At 26.5% G+C, this 17,428-nt stretch overlaps 2 protein-coding genes and 3 non-coding genes across 6 annotated transcripts; 3 read left to right on the top strand and 2 right to left on the bottom strand.

The window, feature by feature from the left end:
• Positions 1-2,354: 2,354 nt before the first annotated feature.
• Positions 2,355-2,426, top strand: TRNAE-UUC. Its single transcript has one exon. It is a non-coding gene; the product is annotated as a tRNA-Glu (tRNA).
• A 686-nt stretch (positions 2,427-3,112) lies between these two features.
• Positions 3,113-3,184, top strand: TRNAE-UUC. The gene has a single exon. It is a non-coding gene; the product is annotated as a tRNA-Glu (tRNA).
• Positions 3,185-7,633: 4,449 nt separating this feature from the next.
• LOC107006891 (vascular-related unknown protein 1-like) lies at positions 7,634-9,258 on the top strand. Of its 2 annotated transcripts, XM_015205406.2 has the most exons (3): positions 7,634-8,010; positions 8,372-8,428; positions 8,809-9,258. In XM_015205406.2, the coding sequence occupies exons 1-3, from the start codon at positions 7,672-7,674 to the stop codon at positions 8,929-8,931; spliced, it is 519 nt and encodes a 172-aa protein (XP_015060892.1). In that variant the 5' UTR covers positions 7,634-7,671; the 3' UTR covers positions 8,932-9,258. The 2 variants fall into 2 exon arrangements, with proteins under 2 accessions (XP_015060892.1, XP_027769548.1); XM_027913747.1 differs by lacking the exon at positions 8,372-8,428.
• A 4,079-nt stretch (positions 9,259-13,337) lies between these two features.
• On the bottom strand, positions 13,338-13,409 carry TRNAT-UGU. The gene has a single exon. It is a non-coding gene; the product is annotated as a tRNA-Thr (tRNA).
• A 2,166-nt stretch (positions 13,410-15,575) lies between these two features.
• Positions 15,576-17,428, bottom strand: LOC107005909 (MYB-like transcription factor ETC1). The gene is made up of 3 exons (XM_015204556.2): positions 17,180-17,428; positions 16,679-16,772; positions 15,576-15,848 (listed from the first exon to the last, which is right to left on the bottom strand). Exons 1-3 carry the CDS (start codon positions 17,232-17,234, stop codon positions 15,761-15,763), a joined length of 237 nt encoding a protein of 78 aa, XP_015060042.1. The 5' UTR covers positions 17,235-17,428; the 3' UTR covers positions 15,576-15,760.

Genomic DNA, 17,428 nt, shown 5'->3' with positions numbered 1-17,428 from the left:
AAATTGTCAAAGTTAGTTTTTTTGTTTTTTGTTTTTTCCTTTTTGGTTAAGTCATTAGTTTTTTTTTTTTTTGGTTAAAAGTCATTAGTCAAAGTTAAACAAGTGTTTTTCATGCAAGGTGCAGCCTTGATATTTGTGCTAATATAAACCCAAAGTTCCAACCATCTCCCAACTCCATTTTAAGAAAAAACAAGTTAAGCATTATATTTTGAGTCCTAGAGATGAGTTTGTAAAGAAATTGGAGAGAAAAGACAGTAGAAATTAGTTGTGAGTTAATGACTTTGTAACTAAATTATATGACTATTGACTCAATTGTGTAACCAATTTATTTATTAAACAAGACAATTTTTTGGTTGAGAAATTGCTTTTTTGCATGAGGTCAGGGCGGACCACGTGGTGTCCGCCGGGTGCTTGAGCACCGATTAACTTCGTTACGAAATATATATATCTATATAGAAATCGATAGGTATTTGTATAAAATTAACATACAGCACCAATTGAATAAACCATATAGTTGGCCCAATGGTTCTAGGATGGGTACTTAAGACTCTTTTAGTGTTTTGTACCAAGGTTCGAATCTCATTGATAACACATTTTTTACGTTTCACTTCAGAGCACCCACAACCTTAAAGCACCCACAACCTTAAAATCCTATCATTGTGGCATCAGCCATGATGTAAAGGTTTTTTGAAAAAAATAATTAAAAAAAAACAAGAGAATATTTTGTTGAAAAATAAATACTTATTACTCCAACAAAAACAGTTTTTAGCGGTAATAAATATGCACATTAACAAAGAATATTAAAACATTTAGCATTAGTTAATTATCATTGAATAGAATGTCGCTATAGATTTTAAAGACATCTACAAAAAGCGTTAATTGTCTCTAAAATAACATATTTAAGTGACACTTAAACTATTATTATTAATTAATTACTGGTAAAGATCATTTTTGGTGTATTGATAGTTTTTAAATTTAGATTTTGATATTCGACAAGTAAACAAAAATGTTTTTTGTTTCAAAATATGTATATGTAATAAATGAAAATGTTCTGGCGGCGGAAGTGGCGGCTAGGAATATCGGTGGAAATGGCGACAGGAATGTCGGTGGAGAAGACAACAAAATATCGATGGAAATGGCAGCGGGAATTACAATGGAAATGTCGGTCCAGAAGACAACAAAAATATCGATGGAAATGCGGCGCGAATTACAATGGAAATGTCGGTCGAGAAGAGAATAAAAATATCAATGGAAATGGTGGCAGTAATGACAGTGGAAATGGCGGCGACAGGAATGACAGTTGGAGCATCGGGATGGAGTTAATTAAGCGGCAGTTGGAAGTAGATAATTAATGTGTTACGCCACTTGTAAATCACCAAAGTCGTCATTTTTCAATTTTTAGAAATTTATTTTTATAAGGAAATTATTCTCCAAAAGTATTTTAACCAATTAAATATGAAATAAACAATTATTCAAAATATCTTAATTAGACAAACATAAAAAACTAAAATGATCCAAAATATTTTAATTAGACAAAATATAAACATAAAAGTAATTATATCTCGTAAAGTATCTTTTTGAGTTAATTTTGAATAAATAAAGGGTAAATTTCACATATAGCAAACAAAAAATTCATATTTGTATGCTATAGCAAACTTTGCATAATTGCGCTCAATAGCAAACATAAAACTGTATAATTTGCTATACATATACAGTTGTATAATTCGCTGGCCTAAATTGTATAATTCGCTGGCCTATTTCGCTGCAATTGTATAATTTATTTTGCATACAGTTGAATCGAATTAAAATGTATGTATATTGCATAATTATAAGTGTATAGGAAGAAGATATATGTTTTTCTCGCTTTATACAAAAACAGAAACACAATATATACAGTTCTGTTGTATAAAGCTAGAGAAAATTGTATTTCACTGCAATTGTATAATTCGCAATTGTATAATTCGTTGGCCTTTTTCTCTGCAATATTTGAAGTAAAATGTTTGTAAATTGTATAATTAAGTGTATAACACGAAGATATACATTTTTGCATGTGTATATACAATTTTCTCTCGCTTTATACAAAACAGAAACAGAATTATACACTTATGTGTATAAAGCGACAGAGGCGAGCAAGAATGGAGAGTGGCGAGCGAGATTTTTGGGAGAGAGACGCTGGCAAATTTTAGTTAATGTTTGCTATGGAGCACAATTAAACCAAACCCTAGCTATTCCATTTAATTTAGGTTATTAGTTTGCTATTATATACAATTTTCCCATAAATAAATTACATAATCTAATAGGACTCTAATTGTGCTATACTACTAGTATTTTACTCGACCCATTTAAATCACAAGTCCGTTATCGTCCAGCGGTTAGGATATCTGGCTTTCACCCAGGAGACCCGGGTTCGATTCCCGGTAACGGAAATTTTTTAGTTTTAATTGTCCAATAAGAAATAGTAACGGTTTTTTTAACCGTTAAGTAAGAAATAAGAAAATAATTTATGAAGTTATGCGTTTGGAAATATAAGTTGACCATACAAAACGATTGAAATCAACCTAAGGGTGCATTTGGTGCAAAAGAAATGTTTTTCGAAATTTCTTTTTAAACTATATTCTTAAAAAAAAAACTAAATTTTTTTGTCACGGTGATTTCAAATTACTTAAGCTACTCGGAAAGTTATTTTCCTAATAATTTTTTAAGAAAAATGAAAAATAATATTATTCAAATAATTTGGACCAACTAAATATGAAAAAATTATTTTTTTTGAAATATCCAAACACACACTAAATTTTCTTTTGGTTTAATTTCAGATAATAGAATGCATGATTAAATAGGAATTTAAGTATAGAGTACTCTCTATTTGTCTCAATTTATGAGAAATTATTTGCTTTTGGATCAGTTTTAGAAAGAAAGAAAAAATAACATATAAATTGAACTTTTTACCTTTGATGAAAAATTATTTATATAGTAATATAAATATTTAGGATTCAATTTAGATCATATATTTCAAAAGTTATTTACCAGTCAAATACAAATTGAAGCGGAAGGAGTAATAAATTATAATATTTAGTAGCAAATATATTAAGTTTTTACCATTTGTTGTCACAAATCCGTTATCGTCCAGCGGTTAGGATATCTGGCTTTCACCCAGGAGACCCGGGTTCGATTCCCGGTAACGGAAGTTTTGTCCTTTTTTAATTATAGCATTGAAAGAAAAAGAACTTCGAAAAAAAATATTCAAGAAATTCATGTTCGAGGGTTCGTGAAGAGCAAGCTAGCCAAAAAATTGTATACTCTATGTGTTTTTATAATTTTTCGATAAAAATTATTCAAGAAATTGATGTTCGAGGGTTCGTGAAGAGCAAGCTAGCCAAAAAGTTATATACTATATGTGTTTTTATAATTTTGATAAAAACTATTACAGAAATTCATGTTCGAGGGTCCGTGAAGAGCAAGCTTAGCCAAAAAGTTGTACACTATATGTCTTTATGTAGTGTTCTCGTAAAGTTAAGTTTTCAATAAATAAATATAAATTAATTTATTTCGATTAATCAAATTGACCGATGAACATGAACTAATCATTTAATTTTCTACGTTGGTCAAATTCATACTTTCAAGACTGATAACTTTTTAAGATAAAATAAGAAGAATAATGTTATTTATATATAGATTTTGTGAAATGATAGGAACGGAAGGCGTAAAAAAAAGGCCTAATCAAAGTTATCTGGACCTTGTTTAGACCCAAATCATCTTGGGCTTTGTAGAAGTTGTATTTAAATAAGTGGACTTTTGATTGTGTGGGCCTTATTGAAACTTTTCATAGTATAGTTTCACATTCGGAGAAATTACATAAAAGAATACATTTTAAAAAATAATTACTGATTTTAGCTATATTTTTTATTTATTACCATTTATAGCAATGTTTTGTTAAATCTGTAATATGTATAAAGTGAATTATGTACGTGATATATATGAATTATAATTATTTTTTTGAAATATATCATGTTTGTTTGGTAAAAAATTGTCACATTGTATTATAAGTGTATTAAAATGTGTGATAATTGTATTATTTATCATTAAAATTTGTATTATATGTGAATAATCAATTGTTATTTGTAATAAGTATTAAACTTGTATTATAAATGAATTAAAAGTGATCAAGTGAAAAAATAATATTATTGCTATAAATGGTAAATATTTTTTTATTATAGTACTGTAAGGACCTATCATAGTTAAAGAAAAGTAAAGAACTCTCATATTCAGAAGTCGAAAGTTATAAAAATGAGGATGTTACGATGGACGTGTGGGTATATTAGTTAGGAAGGAATAATAAGAGATAAGGATATTCAGAGAAAGTGGGAATGACTTTGGTGGAGGATAACTATAACGATGGTTCAACCATATGAAGAGGAGATGTGTTAGGTTGTCTCAGTGTAGAGGTGTGAGAGCTTAACTATAGATGGTTTTAAAAGAGATAAATGTATGTCAAAGAAGTATTGGAGAAAGACGAATAGATAGGACATGACACGATTTTAACTTACCGAGAACATGACGATAAATAGAAGATTAAAGAGGATACGAATCAGGGTAAAATGTCACTATCTTCAAAATCCTGTACTTCGATTGTCTTTTTTTTTCATGACTTTTTTTGGATTATTTTCCCTTAAACAAACTGGGGTCTATTGAAACCACCTCTTTTCTGCTAAGATAAAAGTAATTAGGACTGTATACACTTTATCCTCCCGATATAATTACCAAATCATAACTTCAGGCTGCTAGGACTAAAGTTTGAAAAGTTCTAACTCAAAGGTTTGAAGATCTCAATCCTAACATAAAATATACATAATTCAATAATGACATTTTAACGTTTGTCAAGACTAGGTAAATTTAAAATATTTTTTAGAAAATTGAATATTGTTTCAAATAGGAATATTTATTTTTAAAATTCTTATGATTATGACAAACGTTTTGTTAATCAATTTTCTTTGCAAAATGGTGGATTCTCTTAGTTAATTTTCCAACTTTTCTATCTCAATTTGATAGGAAAAATATCTAATTTATGTGTTTGAGTAGATTTATATAGAGTCCTAAGGGTTTTATTTATTTAAAAAAAGATTTCAAAAATCAATGACAATAATATAACAATTTATCTGTTCTAATCTCGTAAAATGAGTTTATTGAGGCTCGTTCAAATAAATTGATTTTTAATTTTTGCCTTTTAAATAGATTGTTCTTTAATATTATATCTTAAGCAATCGAATTTATGTTGAGTGGATATAACTTCTGGAATATTATAATATGGAAATATTAATTTGACATACATTAAAGACCAACATACAATATGAACGAAAATGCATATATATAATATGTTTAAAAAGAATAATATATTCACCGATTTCATGTCTATCTTTATTAAATAAAAAGATTGTTTTCGATATATTCTTAGATAACACAAATTCACAATGCCAAAATCACTCCAAACAACATTAATTATTGTTGTTGTTTGCTTGGACAACTTCTGCTAAGATTAAAAATTAATTGATCAAAGAAAACACAATTGTTTATGCTTCTCTTTGTTTTTTGAGATTGAGTTGGATAGTGATGTTAGATATGTTCTTATTGTTTAATTTAACTTGTGTTAGAAGTTTTAATCAGATCTTTTTATAATAATATTTTAATAGATTTTATATTTTCCATTAAAGAATAAACAATTAAACATTCCTCTTATTTATTAAAAGGATACATTGTAGACCAATAGTTTCTTCCCAATTATAAATTGCACAAATTAAGAAAATATTGGCATGATTCATGTAACTTTTCCCAAGTAAACCTAATGTTTTTTTTCTTCAAACATTAAAATAATTATACATAAAGTCACAAGATCATTAGCACCTTTTTTTTTTCCTTCTATTTAGACAAGTTGGAAATGGTACTATTTATTTTGACAAGTATGTCGCCGATCAATTACTTCTTCTGTCATATCGTTATAATTACTGTCACAATCTCGACTGAAATAGCATTAGGCAAGCCTTATGCAGTAAACTTGAGTCAAAATACATCTAAAGGGGATTGATTCCGAATCATCACATAGTTGACCACCTTTGAGTCATCACAAAGGACCTTCGTTGTAATTTATAAGATGTGATCTAATACTAATTGATTTTAAGATGTATATTGATTAAATTTTTAAATTAAAGGTCTTTAAGATATGTAATAATATGTGTTTAAAAAATATTTTGAATTTTTGATTTAGAATATATCACATTCTTTGTATTGCTATAGCTTCTTTTAAGACAAAATGAAGATTTTAAAAAGTAGATCAAACTAATACTAATAAATAAAGATGAGTTGTGTATCAAATGATGAGTGTAATTGAATTTGAACGGATCAAAATAAATTGTGTTAATCAATGAATAAAATATTAATCTTTTCAAAAGTTAATCAAATTGCAACGATTTGAATCAAGATAAACTATAAATCAGTAGACCATAACCTAGCTCGCTCAACTATTACCACATCTAATTCAATTGTTTCTTTTCTATAATTTGTAATTTTGTATTGTTATCAAATTCATATCTTTCTCTTTTATTATTATGACTATATCTAATATATAAAACAAAAATATATTTTGATAAAAAAATTCATAAGTCAATTAAAATAACTTATTTAGCCTAAATCAATTCAAACTCTTAAATATAATTTAATAAGACATGATCAAAGTAAACTAAATTAATAAATATAAAATATTAACTCTCTCAAATTTAAATATATTGATCAAATTATATTTTCATAAGCTAATCGTCTAGTGATAAATATATAGTAAAATAATGCAAATAGTTACACTTTAATCAACAAGGTCAACTAAATATCTCTATCTTCCTTGAAAAGTTCTTTTCCATTTCTGCACGTTATCTCTTTTGTTTGTTTCTTTTTGGTTGTTTGGCCATGAACTTTTATTAACATGTTTATTTGCAGTTTTACTTTAAAAAATATATTTGATCATAAAATTAAAATTAAAATTAATACTTCATAAGGCATAATCTATATATACAAAAAATTTAATTTGATTTAGTTTGTATTTATATTCTTTTAGTTGACATAAATTTAAATGTATATAAAATTGAACAAGTTAGCATATACGTCCTATGATGCATTTTACGGTATGTTTATTGTGTCATATAAATGTGTGTGTCTACATGTTCAATTTTAATACAATTTTAAGTATCTAATAATATGCATCTAATTACAATTGGAGGGCATAAATATAACTAAAATCAAATAATTAACCGATCATGTTTATGTTATATGCCTATTCAGAATATAAAAAAACACCACGAAATTATTTACACTCCATATTACTCATAAATATTAATCTTTTTAATATGTATTCATGATTAAACACAATTATAATATTTAAATTTCATTTTTTTACTTTTAAAATAAGTTTGTTTATTTTCAATTTTTACAACTAAATATAGTAAAATAACTATTTAAATGATACAATTGTATTTTAATTAACTTCCTTCACCTGCCCTCACATCAAGATTCCATGTGCCCCCTTTTTTTCTTCCTTCCTATTTTCCTCAATATATATATACTATATGATATATCCCCTCAAACAATATAATATCAACTCAATTTCACAAAACACATATTCCAAAAAAAAAAATGAACCAAAGTGAAAATAATTTATCATCAAGAAATGAAGATGAACAACAAGAAGAAAGTGGATGGACAACTTATTTGGAGGATTTTTCATTAATGAATAATCAAAGGGAAAATTATGATGATGATTTTAGCCCTAATAGTTATTCTTTATTATCTGATGCTGCTTCTAATATTGCTCCATGGAATAACAATAATTATTGTAATATAAATTACAATAAATTAGTTATGAATGATGAATACTCTCCAAAGAAGTTGAATTTGAAGAAATTACCAAGAAACAAGAAAATCAATGATCCTGATTTGGAAGACACTGCTAGCTCACCTGTCAATAGTCCTAAGGTATTCTTTTATCGATAATTAAACTACGTGATCATCTCATCTGAATATTTAAAAAAAACACATATTTATATTTTTCAACATGTTATTTCTTTTGATGGAGTAAACTTGTGAAAATATTGCTTTCTTCTTTTTAAAATCGGGCTTATTATCGAGTTTTAAATTTAACTGAAGTAAGATTTTATTTACTCGTGAAATTAATTAATTTGAAACTAGGTAATTACAATTACCATTTTTTAGTTATAGAGGTTGAAAATAGGGTATGGTTAGATTAAACACAATTATAATTGCTTACACTAATTATATATAATTTTATGTGCAACTTCTAATTAATTGTATTAATATCTTGTGTGATTATCAATAGGTAAGCAAGATGGAGATCAATTACAGAAGAACAAAAAATAGCACTGGAAATTTTATGGTAGTATATCCCACAATAGTTTTACTTTATTTCTTTTTTAGTGGATTGAATTTGGACAAGTTAAAAATGAATCAGACATAAGCAGATAAAGTATCAGACTCGTCCCTTACACCTCACTACTAAAAGTCGCTATCTTTCATGAGGTAGAAAATCAACATAAAGTAGTCGATAATCATAATTTATTAGTGGATTTAGGCCTGTTGAGAAATAGATTACGATCCTTAATTAGATTAATTTAGATTATTGATTTTTTCTGATGTTCTATTTAAATATGGATAAAAAATGAATTGAATGACGATTATTATAAGTACCCACATAATAATATATGTTTTTTTTAAAAAATATTTTCATAATTTTTTTTATTATTGATGATATTGTAGGGAAATGAAGGTAGCTCAAAACAATTTCAAGAAGTGCACAAAGTGGAAAGAGGCTATACAAATTTAAAGAAGAAAGGACTTTGTCTTGTGCCTTTATCTATGTTAGTCAACTACCATGGTTGATTTTTCCTCTCTTTTATTCCTCTCCATGTAAATAAAAATATTTGCTTTTATTTTTTAAAGTATATAAAAGATCATTATGTAAATATCGAAGTTTCACTTCATCTATATTGTTTGGACTTTTTAAAGATATCAACAGATTATGTGTATCGAATTTTTCGAAAGTATTATTTTTTGAAGAATTTGACACAGATACAGTATAGAAAATGAATAGTATGCGAAACTTGATGTTTCATCATTGTATACTCCTGTAAAAACTCTTCTAGAAAAGGAAAAATAGAAGGAAAGTAATGAAATTGTTGACTTGTTTTTTCTCGATTCGATGATCGATATCTACTTGAAGGGTCCAACTATGGTAATTGGTAATGTACTTTAGTTTTCGACAAAATAATTTAATTTTCGATTGGCGAATATTATTTTCTCATGATTTTCCAATAAATTTGTAAAAGTTGTTAATTACTTGGTTTAATTTATTTGTACACTCATTAAGAAAATATTAACTAAAAGTGCAATTTGACCAAATTATTCTTATTTATTTCTTGATCTAAAAAATTTATCCTCTACATATTTATTGAGTAAATGTACATGTCAAAACTATTAATAATTATATGATTTTCTTCTATAATAATAATAACTACTAGTAATTTTTAGTAAATATGACAATTAAAATGTATCGAAGGAAATCCATCATTGTACTATCTTGAATTGCTTAATTTTCTCCTTTGTTATATTTTTTTATCATTTATATTTTCGATTAATAAATCGTCTTGTTTGAAATTTATAGAACTCCAACATAAAAAAAAAAAAAAAGTGTACTCAACTTGTCCAAATTTGAATAAAGAGGTACAAATTCAATTAAAGTTGAAAATTAATCTCAGATTGGAACTTTATTATATATTAATAAAGGGAGAAGATGAGACTTTTGCTAACATTGAGATTATTATTAGACAAAACGTTTAAAACAAGGAAAAATTGCTCAATTTCAATTAATAGTAAAAGATAAACTTAATCATTTTTCCAGAATAAAAAAAAGAAATGTTTAATGTCATTTTCAGGTTTAAATATTTAAAAAACTAATTATTTTAAACTAATTAATTTAAGACCCCTCCATGTGCATATATAGTTAGTGAGCACAGGTAACTTAATTCTGATAATATAACTAGCCATTAATTCTATAAGTTTACTCCTTTCTTCCGTCTATATTGTAAAATAATTTAGATATAACAATATGTGATAATCTATTAGAAACAATTATTCTGTTCTACAGATATAAAAATAAAATTTATGTATATTCTATTCCATTTTACGAAATCACACTAATGTATGATTTAGAAATAATCTGTATGATGAGTTGATGACTATAATGATGACATAATAATAATTAACAACAAATGGACTATAATACTTCAACTAATTTAAAGATAATATAATGTCCAATATATCCTCCAAAATACCAAACAAAATCATTTGCAGATCTGTATATAATATATAGTCTAGCTACAATGGATAACATTTTGCTTTTTCCGTTTTGATTAATATAAAATTTTATATACTGTTTTAAAATTTTTGTTAATATTTTATACCCTTTAGGTTTCGGACTCCTGATTCGTCCTTTAGGCGATACTATTATCAAACCTAAATTTTTTCATACCATGCATGTGAATGTGTGTTTTGTCTTATATAACAATTCATTTTTCTCTTCCTTCCCCATAGTGGAATTTGGTTAATAATATATCATATTTACCCCTTAAAAGTATAGTGGTTAACTTTTTTGTCAAAGTCATTAGTGATGATGACTAAACTTAATAATTAATTAACTTAAGCCAATGAGTTCAGAGAAAAAATAAATTATTCAAAACCATCTAATTGTGATGTAACATTAAGTGACCATGTAGTATGAACATTGAAAAATCCAAGACTAACCACATGATAATTAAGGTTGTTAGTTAATATTCCATTTAATCTTCTTGGATAAGCCTCCTAATGGCAGGTTCCAAGTCAGTTTCAAGCATCATTATTGGAAAAGCAAGTTAGACATTTGATTGATCGATAAATAAAAATAATGACAGTCCGATCGATAAAAATAATGACAGTCGTTAGACAAATTAAATATATATTTTATGTTTGTTAAATATTATTTTGATGGACGATTATTTATATCAATTATAATAATCAATTATGAAAGTTGTAGATAATCTATAGCACTAGTGCATGACAGAGATTAAAGATGGACAAAACTTGATAGATGTGGGATCACACACATTATTTGAATTTTCTGATCAAATTATAAAGTTGATAGAAAATTAGTGGCATCAAATTAAAGCCATTAAGAAGATGTTTATTATCCCATGAAGTAATTATCAGCTTTAAGTTGGTGGGAAAATCACAATTAATTAGTCAATCAAATTGTTAACAACCAAGAATTGGGAACATGGGCTGTTGATAACATGTCGCCTTAGTATTAGTAGGAAAAATTTGACAAATTAATGACAAAATCACTTCCATCGAACTAAGTTCATAACACGTATTATTTGTTTTCATCAGATCTGATATGTCTCATGAATTTACCTCAGACTCAAAGAGTATGTAATATATATATATATATATATATATATATATAATGTAAAACGGATGGTATGAAATTCATCTAAAAAGTAATATACACTTCATTTTAAGAAGTTTGTCAGCTTATAAACTTTTCAGTTTTGCTTGACTCGCTCTCACTAATCAGTCCTCAATAAAAGTATCGCATACACCACTTTGATGTTATGAATCATCGTCCTTCGTGAGGTTTGTCTTATCATTATATTGATACCATATTTATCATGCCTCAAGCACATGACACTTGTCACCACTTTAGCTTGATAAGACTCGCTGATTAGACCCTAGCTTGGGCTTATCGAGCTCAAAGGAGAGTATGTATCATGTAATGAACTTGAATTATGCTTTATAAATCTTCTCACTTTTCTTTTTCTATTCTAATACGGAAATTACCTAAAGTGTCATGCGAACCACATTTTTAGAAGTTTGTCAGCCTAGCTAGAAGTTTATCGATTTTGCTATATTATTATTATTTTCAAAAACGCGTATAACGTAATTTTATTGAGATATCTTGTACGATAAAAGTCTCCACGAAAAACGTTACTTTCTAAATATCTCTACAAAATTTAGTATTTTCTAAAAAAATATTTTCTTTGTATTTGATTGGTGATTGATAATTCTTCATGAGAAAATATAATCATAGATTAAGAATAATATTAACAAATTTGTGGTAATCACTAATGACACGCAAATGAAACAATAAGTACCGACTTATAAACATGTTCAACTTGTCATTTTTCATGTACCCATTCACTGTATTTATTTAGCCAATAATAGCTAATTTAAAGCCTAATTAACAATAATAGCTAGTTTAATTTAAAGCAAATTGATTAATTAATTATCTTTTTTCATAAGCAACTTTTCCCTATTTTCTTTATGTATACCCGTGAACAATCTTAAGAAATATTAAAAGGTCTTTGACTTGTGTTTTCATATCCAAAAACAATTTTAACTTTTAATTTCAATTTTTAACTTTAAATTTGTATTACTTAAACTTTAACTAATTTATTAGAATCTTTTAGTATAAAATAAAGTTGATAAAGATGATCACTTCTTTAAGCATTTTGTGATTTGAATATGTTTCCATATCTTTTAATAAAAAATAAAAAATATTAAACAAACTTTAGAATAATTAGATTTAAGGAGGAGCATAAAATCTTGTAGAATCTCGTCTCTTTTAATTTGATGTCTAATTATTGGAATAATTGTGATTGATATGTTTAAACAAAGTATAGCATATACTAAACTTACAATTAGGGATTAAACATTTCTTTTAATATATATTATTCTATTTGTCATAAAGTATAATAACTTTTTAAATTTCGCGTCAAATCAGAATATCTTGACTTCGGCTAGTAATTTTATTAATCATTGGATTATTAAATATGATGAATATATATTTATGAAAATTTAGCATACCAAACTTTTTTAATACTCCGTGGTCCTTCACAATCATATGATGATTATTAAATAAAAATAAAATCTCTTATATTGCAAGACAAGAATATTCTCCTAGGTATCTATGGTTTTCAACTACACTAGTCTAGATTATTTTTTTTTTGTTAGTATTAGTTCCACATTAATCCGTGCGTGGATGATAATAGTTATCGATAGACTTAACTTTTTTAAATGAAGAAACGGCTTTTCAAAATGCTACTTTCCCCTCGAACACCTCTTGAACTTTAAAAAATTCTAATCATGTTTTTCATTTCAATCAAATAAAAAGGTTTGCTTAATATGTTCTTTTACGATGAAAAAAAAAACATTCGATACGATGGATCGATCGCCCTCGAGCGAAAAAATTAAAATGCCCACATGCAGGATCGAACTACAGACCTTCAGTTTACAAGACTGACGCTCTACCACTGAGCTATACGGGCTCTTGTGTTTATCTTTTTTATAATAAGATACATGATTTTAGTAACTCATTTCACACTCATTAAAAAAAATTAAAGTTATAGCTTATTTAGTAGATGTTTCATTTAAATTGATAGTTATTTTAAAAATAACAATTCTTTAATACAAGGGTATAGTTGAAAAAACATATTGATTTTTGTATTAAATTTTTAAGATGACATTTAGCTAACTAGTAACACTTACTTTGAGACGGGGGAAATGATACGTAGAATATAATGATATACTTCTATCATAAACTCTAAAGTTCTAACTAGGTGATCTCGTAAAGAAAATTAAAATCCAAAAAGGAGACACAAAATGATATCCTTGAGCATTTAAAGGCCCAAAAAATTTGCCCAGAATAATTTAAAAATCACCATAATTACTCAAAGCTAAAATATATTATGCTACTTGCATTCCAAAATTTAAATACTAAAATAATTCAAGAGTTCCTCATTTTTTTCTCATAAAATTGTGTAAATTATAAAGAACTTAAGGTATTAATTTAATATAAGAAAAATAGATATCACATTTATCATCAAAATAAACAAATAAAAAAAGGGAATTTAGTGGTTGGGCCTTAACTATTTTCTTGATCAAATCTTGAAAAACCAAACAAATTTAGGAGAAAATTTCAAAAATAGCCATAATTTTCAAGTATAGCCTCTTGAACTTTTAACATGTTTGGTTATCCCAAAAGAAACCTTTTAAGTTTTGACCTTTAACTTCGAAGATTTGTCGATCATTTTTCAAGATTATTGGGTATAATTTACCAAATTTTTAGTCCACATAGTTGAAACTAAATATTGTAAGCTTCAAAATTTATAATCGTGAAATTTCACGTATGATATTTTACGCTCCTAAACAATAATTATTTATCAAAAAATGACTGATGGAACTATTTTGGGCTTTAGATTAATATAGCCTGTATATCTAAGTCAATGAGGGCCGCCCTAATCTTTTGTAATTAATATAATATCAGAACTTTTAAAAAAAAACTAAAAAAAAAAACTAATGTATTCACAATTAAATATAAAAAATCATGTATTATAACACACGTCGTGTGTATTTGATTTTATGATCATATACGAATAAACCTTTTTGAAGATATCATAGAATATTAAGATACTATTTATAATTTAATTTTTTTATTCGCTTCCGATAAAATATCACTTACTTATAATTAAAATAATATTTTATACTTAATAAAATAATTTATGATTATACAAATGTCGAAAGATTGTTTAGACAACAAACTTTTGAAAAAATTCTTAATATACATAAATTAAGACCAATACTACAACACGTCCACCGTCCATAGGTTAATTATATTCAAAATATTAGTGCGTTGACTAATTTACAACTATATATTAAAAACTATATGTAACTAAATATTGCAATATTGTTTTGCATAGTTTTGAGAAGATGGCAATTACATCTAAAATGGCTATAGTTCTTATTACACTCATGGCCGTGTGCCTCCTCCTCTCCGGTCCCGTGACGGGGCAGCGGCGTGGCAAGGGTGGTGTTGGAGGTGGTGGTGGTTCCGGGAGCAATAACCTTTCGTCTTCCGACTATGGGTTCTTTTGTCTCCTTATATCTTCGTTATCTTATATTATCTTTCTCTACTCACCTTATTGAGAGAATACATAGTCTGACACGCACATAAGGGGTCGTATTGAAGACGTATTCAAATTATTGAAAATGTGTTTATTTGACAAATTTATTTTTCAGATAAGGTAATTATACATTTTAAGAATATGTCGTTGTTGGTATATGCTAGTATTTCGATTCATGGATATTGCAATTTGTTTTCGATCTTTGCTTGGTTTTGAATTTTAATTTTCGTATTCATGTAATTGTACTTAATTTTCTTATTCCCCACCCCCCCCCCCACCCCCACCCCATTTTGATTATTGTCATATATATGTTGAAAAGTATTATTATTATTATTTTTGTTAGTTGATGCAAGGCACCAAGTGACAAGTTCTATTAGGTAATACTCTTAACACTAAATATCATTAAAACGAAAAATGATAGAAAAATAATTTATTTTCAATATTTCTATGGTGTTGAGGGTATATAGGCAACATTTGTTGAGTGACAAAAATATATATACACACTAATATTTTTAACAAAGGAATATATTCGTTCTAAATTACAAAATTGAAAATATATTTATTCCAATCCAATGTTCACTTCTTTTTTTTTTCTTTTTTTTTCATATTGTGCTTTGAAACCATCTCAAATGAAAAAGAAAATAAATAATTAGGAAGAAAGTGATAATAATTATTTTTTTCTTTTGTAACTCCATATATAGCAAAAAGAAAATATTTTATTGGCTGTTGGAATTTCTTAAATTCCAGTACTTCTCAATTTCTTCTGCAGTTCTCCCTGGAATTCTTCCAGAAATTAATGACCACCTAATCAAATAACATTATTTATTAATTAAAAATGATACTTAAACAAAATGTATTTAAAAAAATTAAAAGGGTAAATTAGCAAAAGTATTTTTTTTGTTATGATCTCTTTAGGACATAAAAAGAGAAGGTGGACAAGTAATATAAGGCGGTGAGAGTAATATTTAATTATCGCATCGATTGTTTAAAACAGATCGATGTAACTTATCAAAAGATTTTATTTTTATTTTTTATTCGGTGTCTGATACTCATATTGGAGCTCGACTAAATTTGAATTCACGTCAAAAAGTCTCATATTAAGGAGTAAAACGCTTCCCAATAAAAGTAACTCCTTAACCAGAGAAACTCGAACTTGGAACCTCTAGTTAAGATTGAAGGAATACTTACTCGTAATTGTTACTTTAGTTCAAGAAAATTGTCCCAATGATCAGAATAACAATTATTTTCCATTATATTCTTAATATTAAAGAAGTAAAAACAATATTTTAGAGGAAATCACTCTCTCTTTATTAAGAGTAACTTAACAAATTATATCTTATATTTATTATTTATTTTGATGAGAAGGAAAAGAAAAACTAAAAAACAGTTAAAACAAGATGAGTAGAGCACCAATCAGGATTATATTAGAGTGATAAGTGTTTTTTTCTTCTTAATTAGATATCTTAAATTCGAATTTATCAAATGAAAAATAAAAACAAATATAGAATATGCATAATAATATAATATGGAAAATAATTATTATTTTTTTCAAAATAACCTACACAAGAAAATGTAGAGACAATTAAGATATATGAATTTAAATAATATAAAAATATTATACAATGATGAATTACCTCTCACCAACCAAGTTGAACATTTTAGTAACAAGGATTTCCTCATCTTGGGAAAATTCAAGCTTCAAGCTCTCTTCCTTTTTGGCCTCAAATGCTAATTAAACACACCATTGGAAATAAAAAAGAAAATGAGATTATTGTTAAATTTTTTGTTAAAGAGAATTTAAGATACAAAAAAAGTAAATAAATAAAAAATTGAAGGAGATTCAATATTTGTTAATAATATAAAGAATTAATAATTTTAATTATATATAAATAGTATATTTTATTTTTAACTAAATGAGGGTCCTACCTTGCTACACTCCTGGAATATTAATACTTTGAGTATTTCGATTATTGATAAATTTTAATTTTATCTTATAAAAGAATATATTATCATGAGATTATATTTAAAATTATATTATTATCAAATATAAAGTAATACCACAAGTTTATCATAATACACGAGTACTGATATAATAAAATAGCAAAAATTTATATATTTGAAAATTACGAACTTACGAAGGGAGTCTATGAAGGCATTATTTGATGTGCTTGAACTATCCGAATCAGCCATTAGAGATGGAAATAACTTGGCAAATATTTAAAAACAGTAGCAATGAAGAGCTAAAGAAGAATAGGTAGAACCAAACTATATATAGAGGAAAATTGCACATGACTAGATGAATATAGCAGAATTGACTTGGTACGAGGGATAAAAAATAATAATTTTGGAATAAGATGCAATATGATTTCATCCGACATTTCTTA

The sequence above is a fragment of the Solanum pennellii genome, chromosome 12 (assembly GCF_001406875.1).
Source record: "Solanum pennellii chromosome 12, SPENNV200".
Classification (NCBI taxonomy): Eukaryota; Viridiplantae; Streptophyta; class Magnoliopsida; order Solanales; family Solanaceae; genus Solanum; species Solanum pennellii.
The sequence above is the reverse complement of the archived record's forward strand: the minus strand, read 5'-3'. Positions and strand labels throughout refer to the sequence as shown.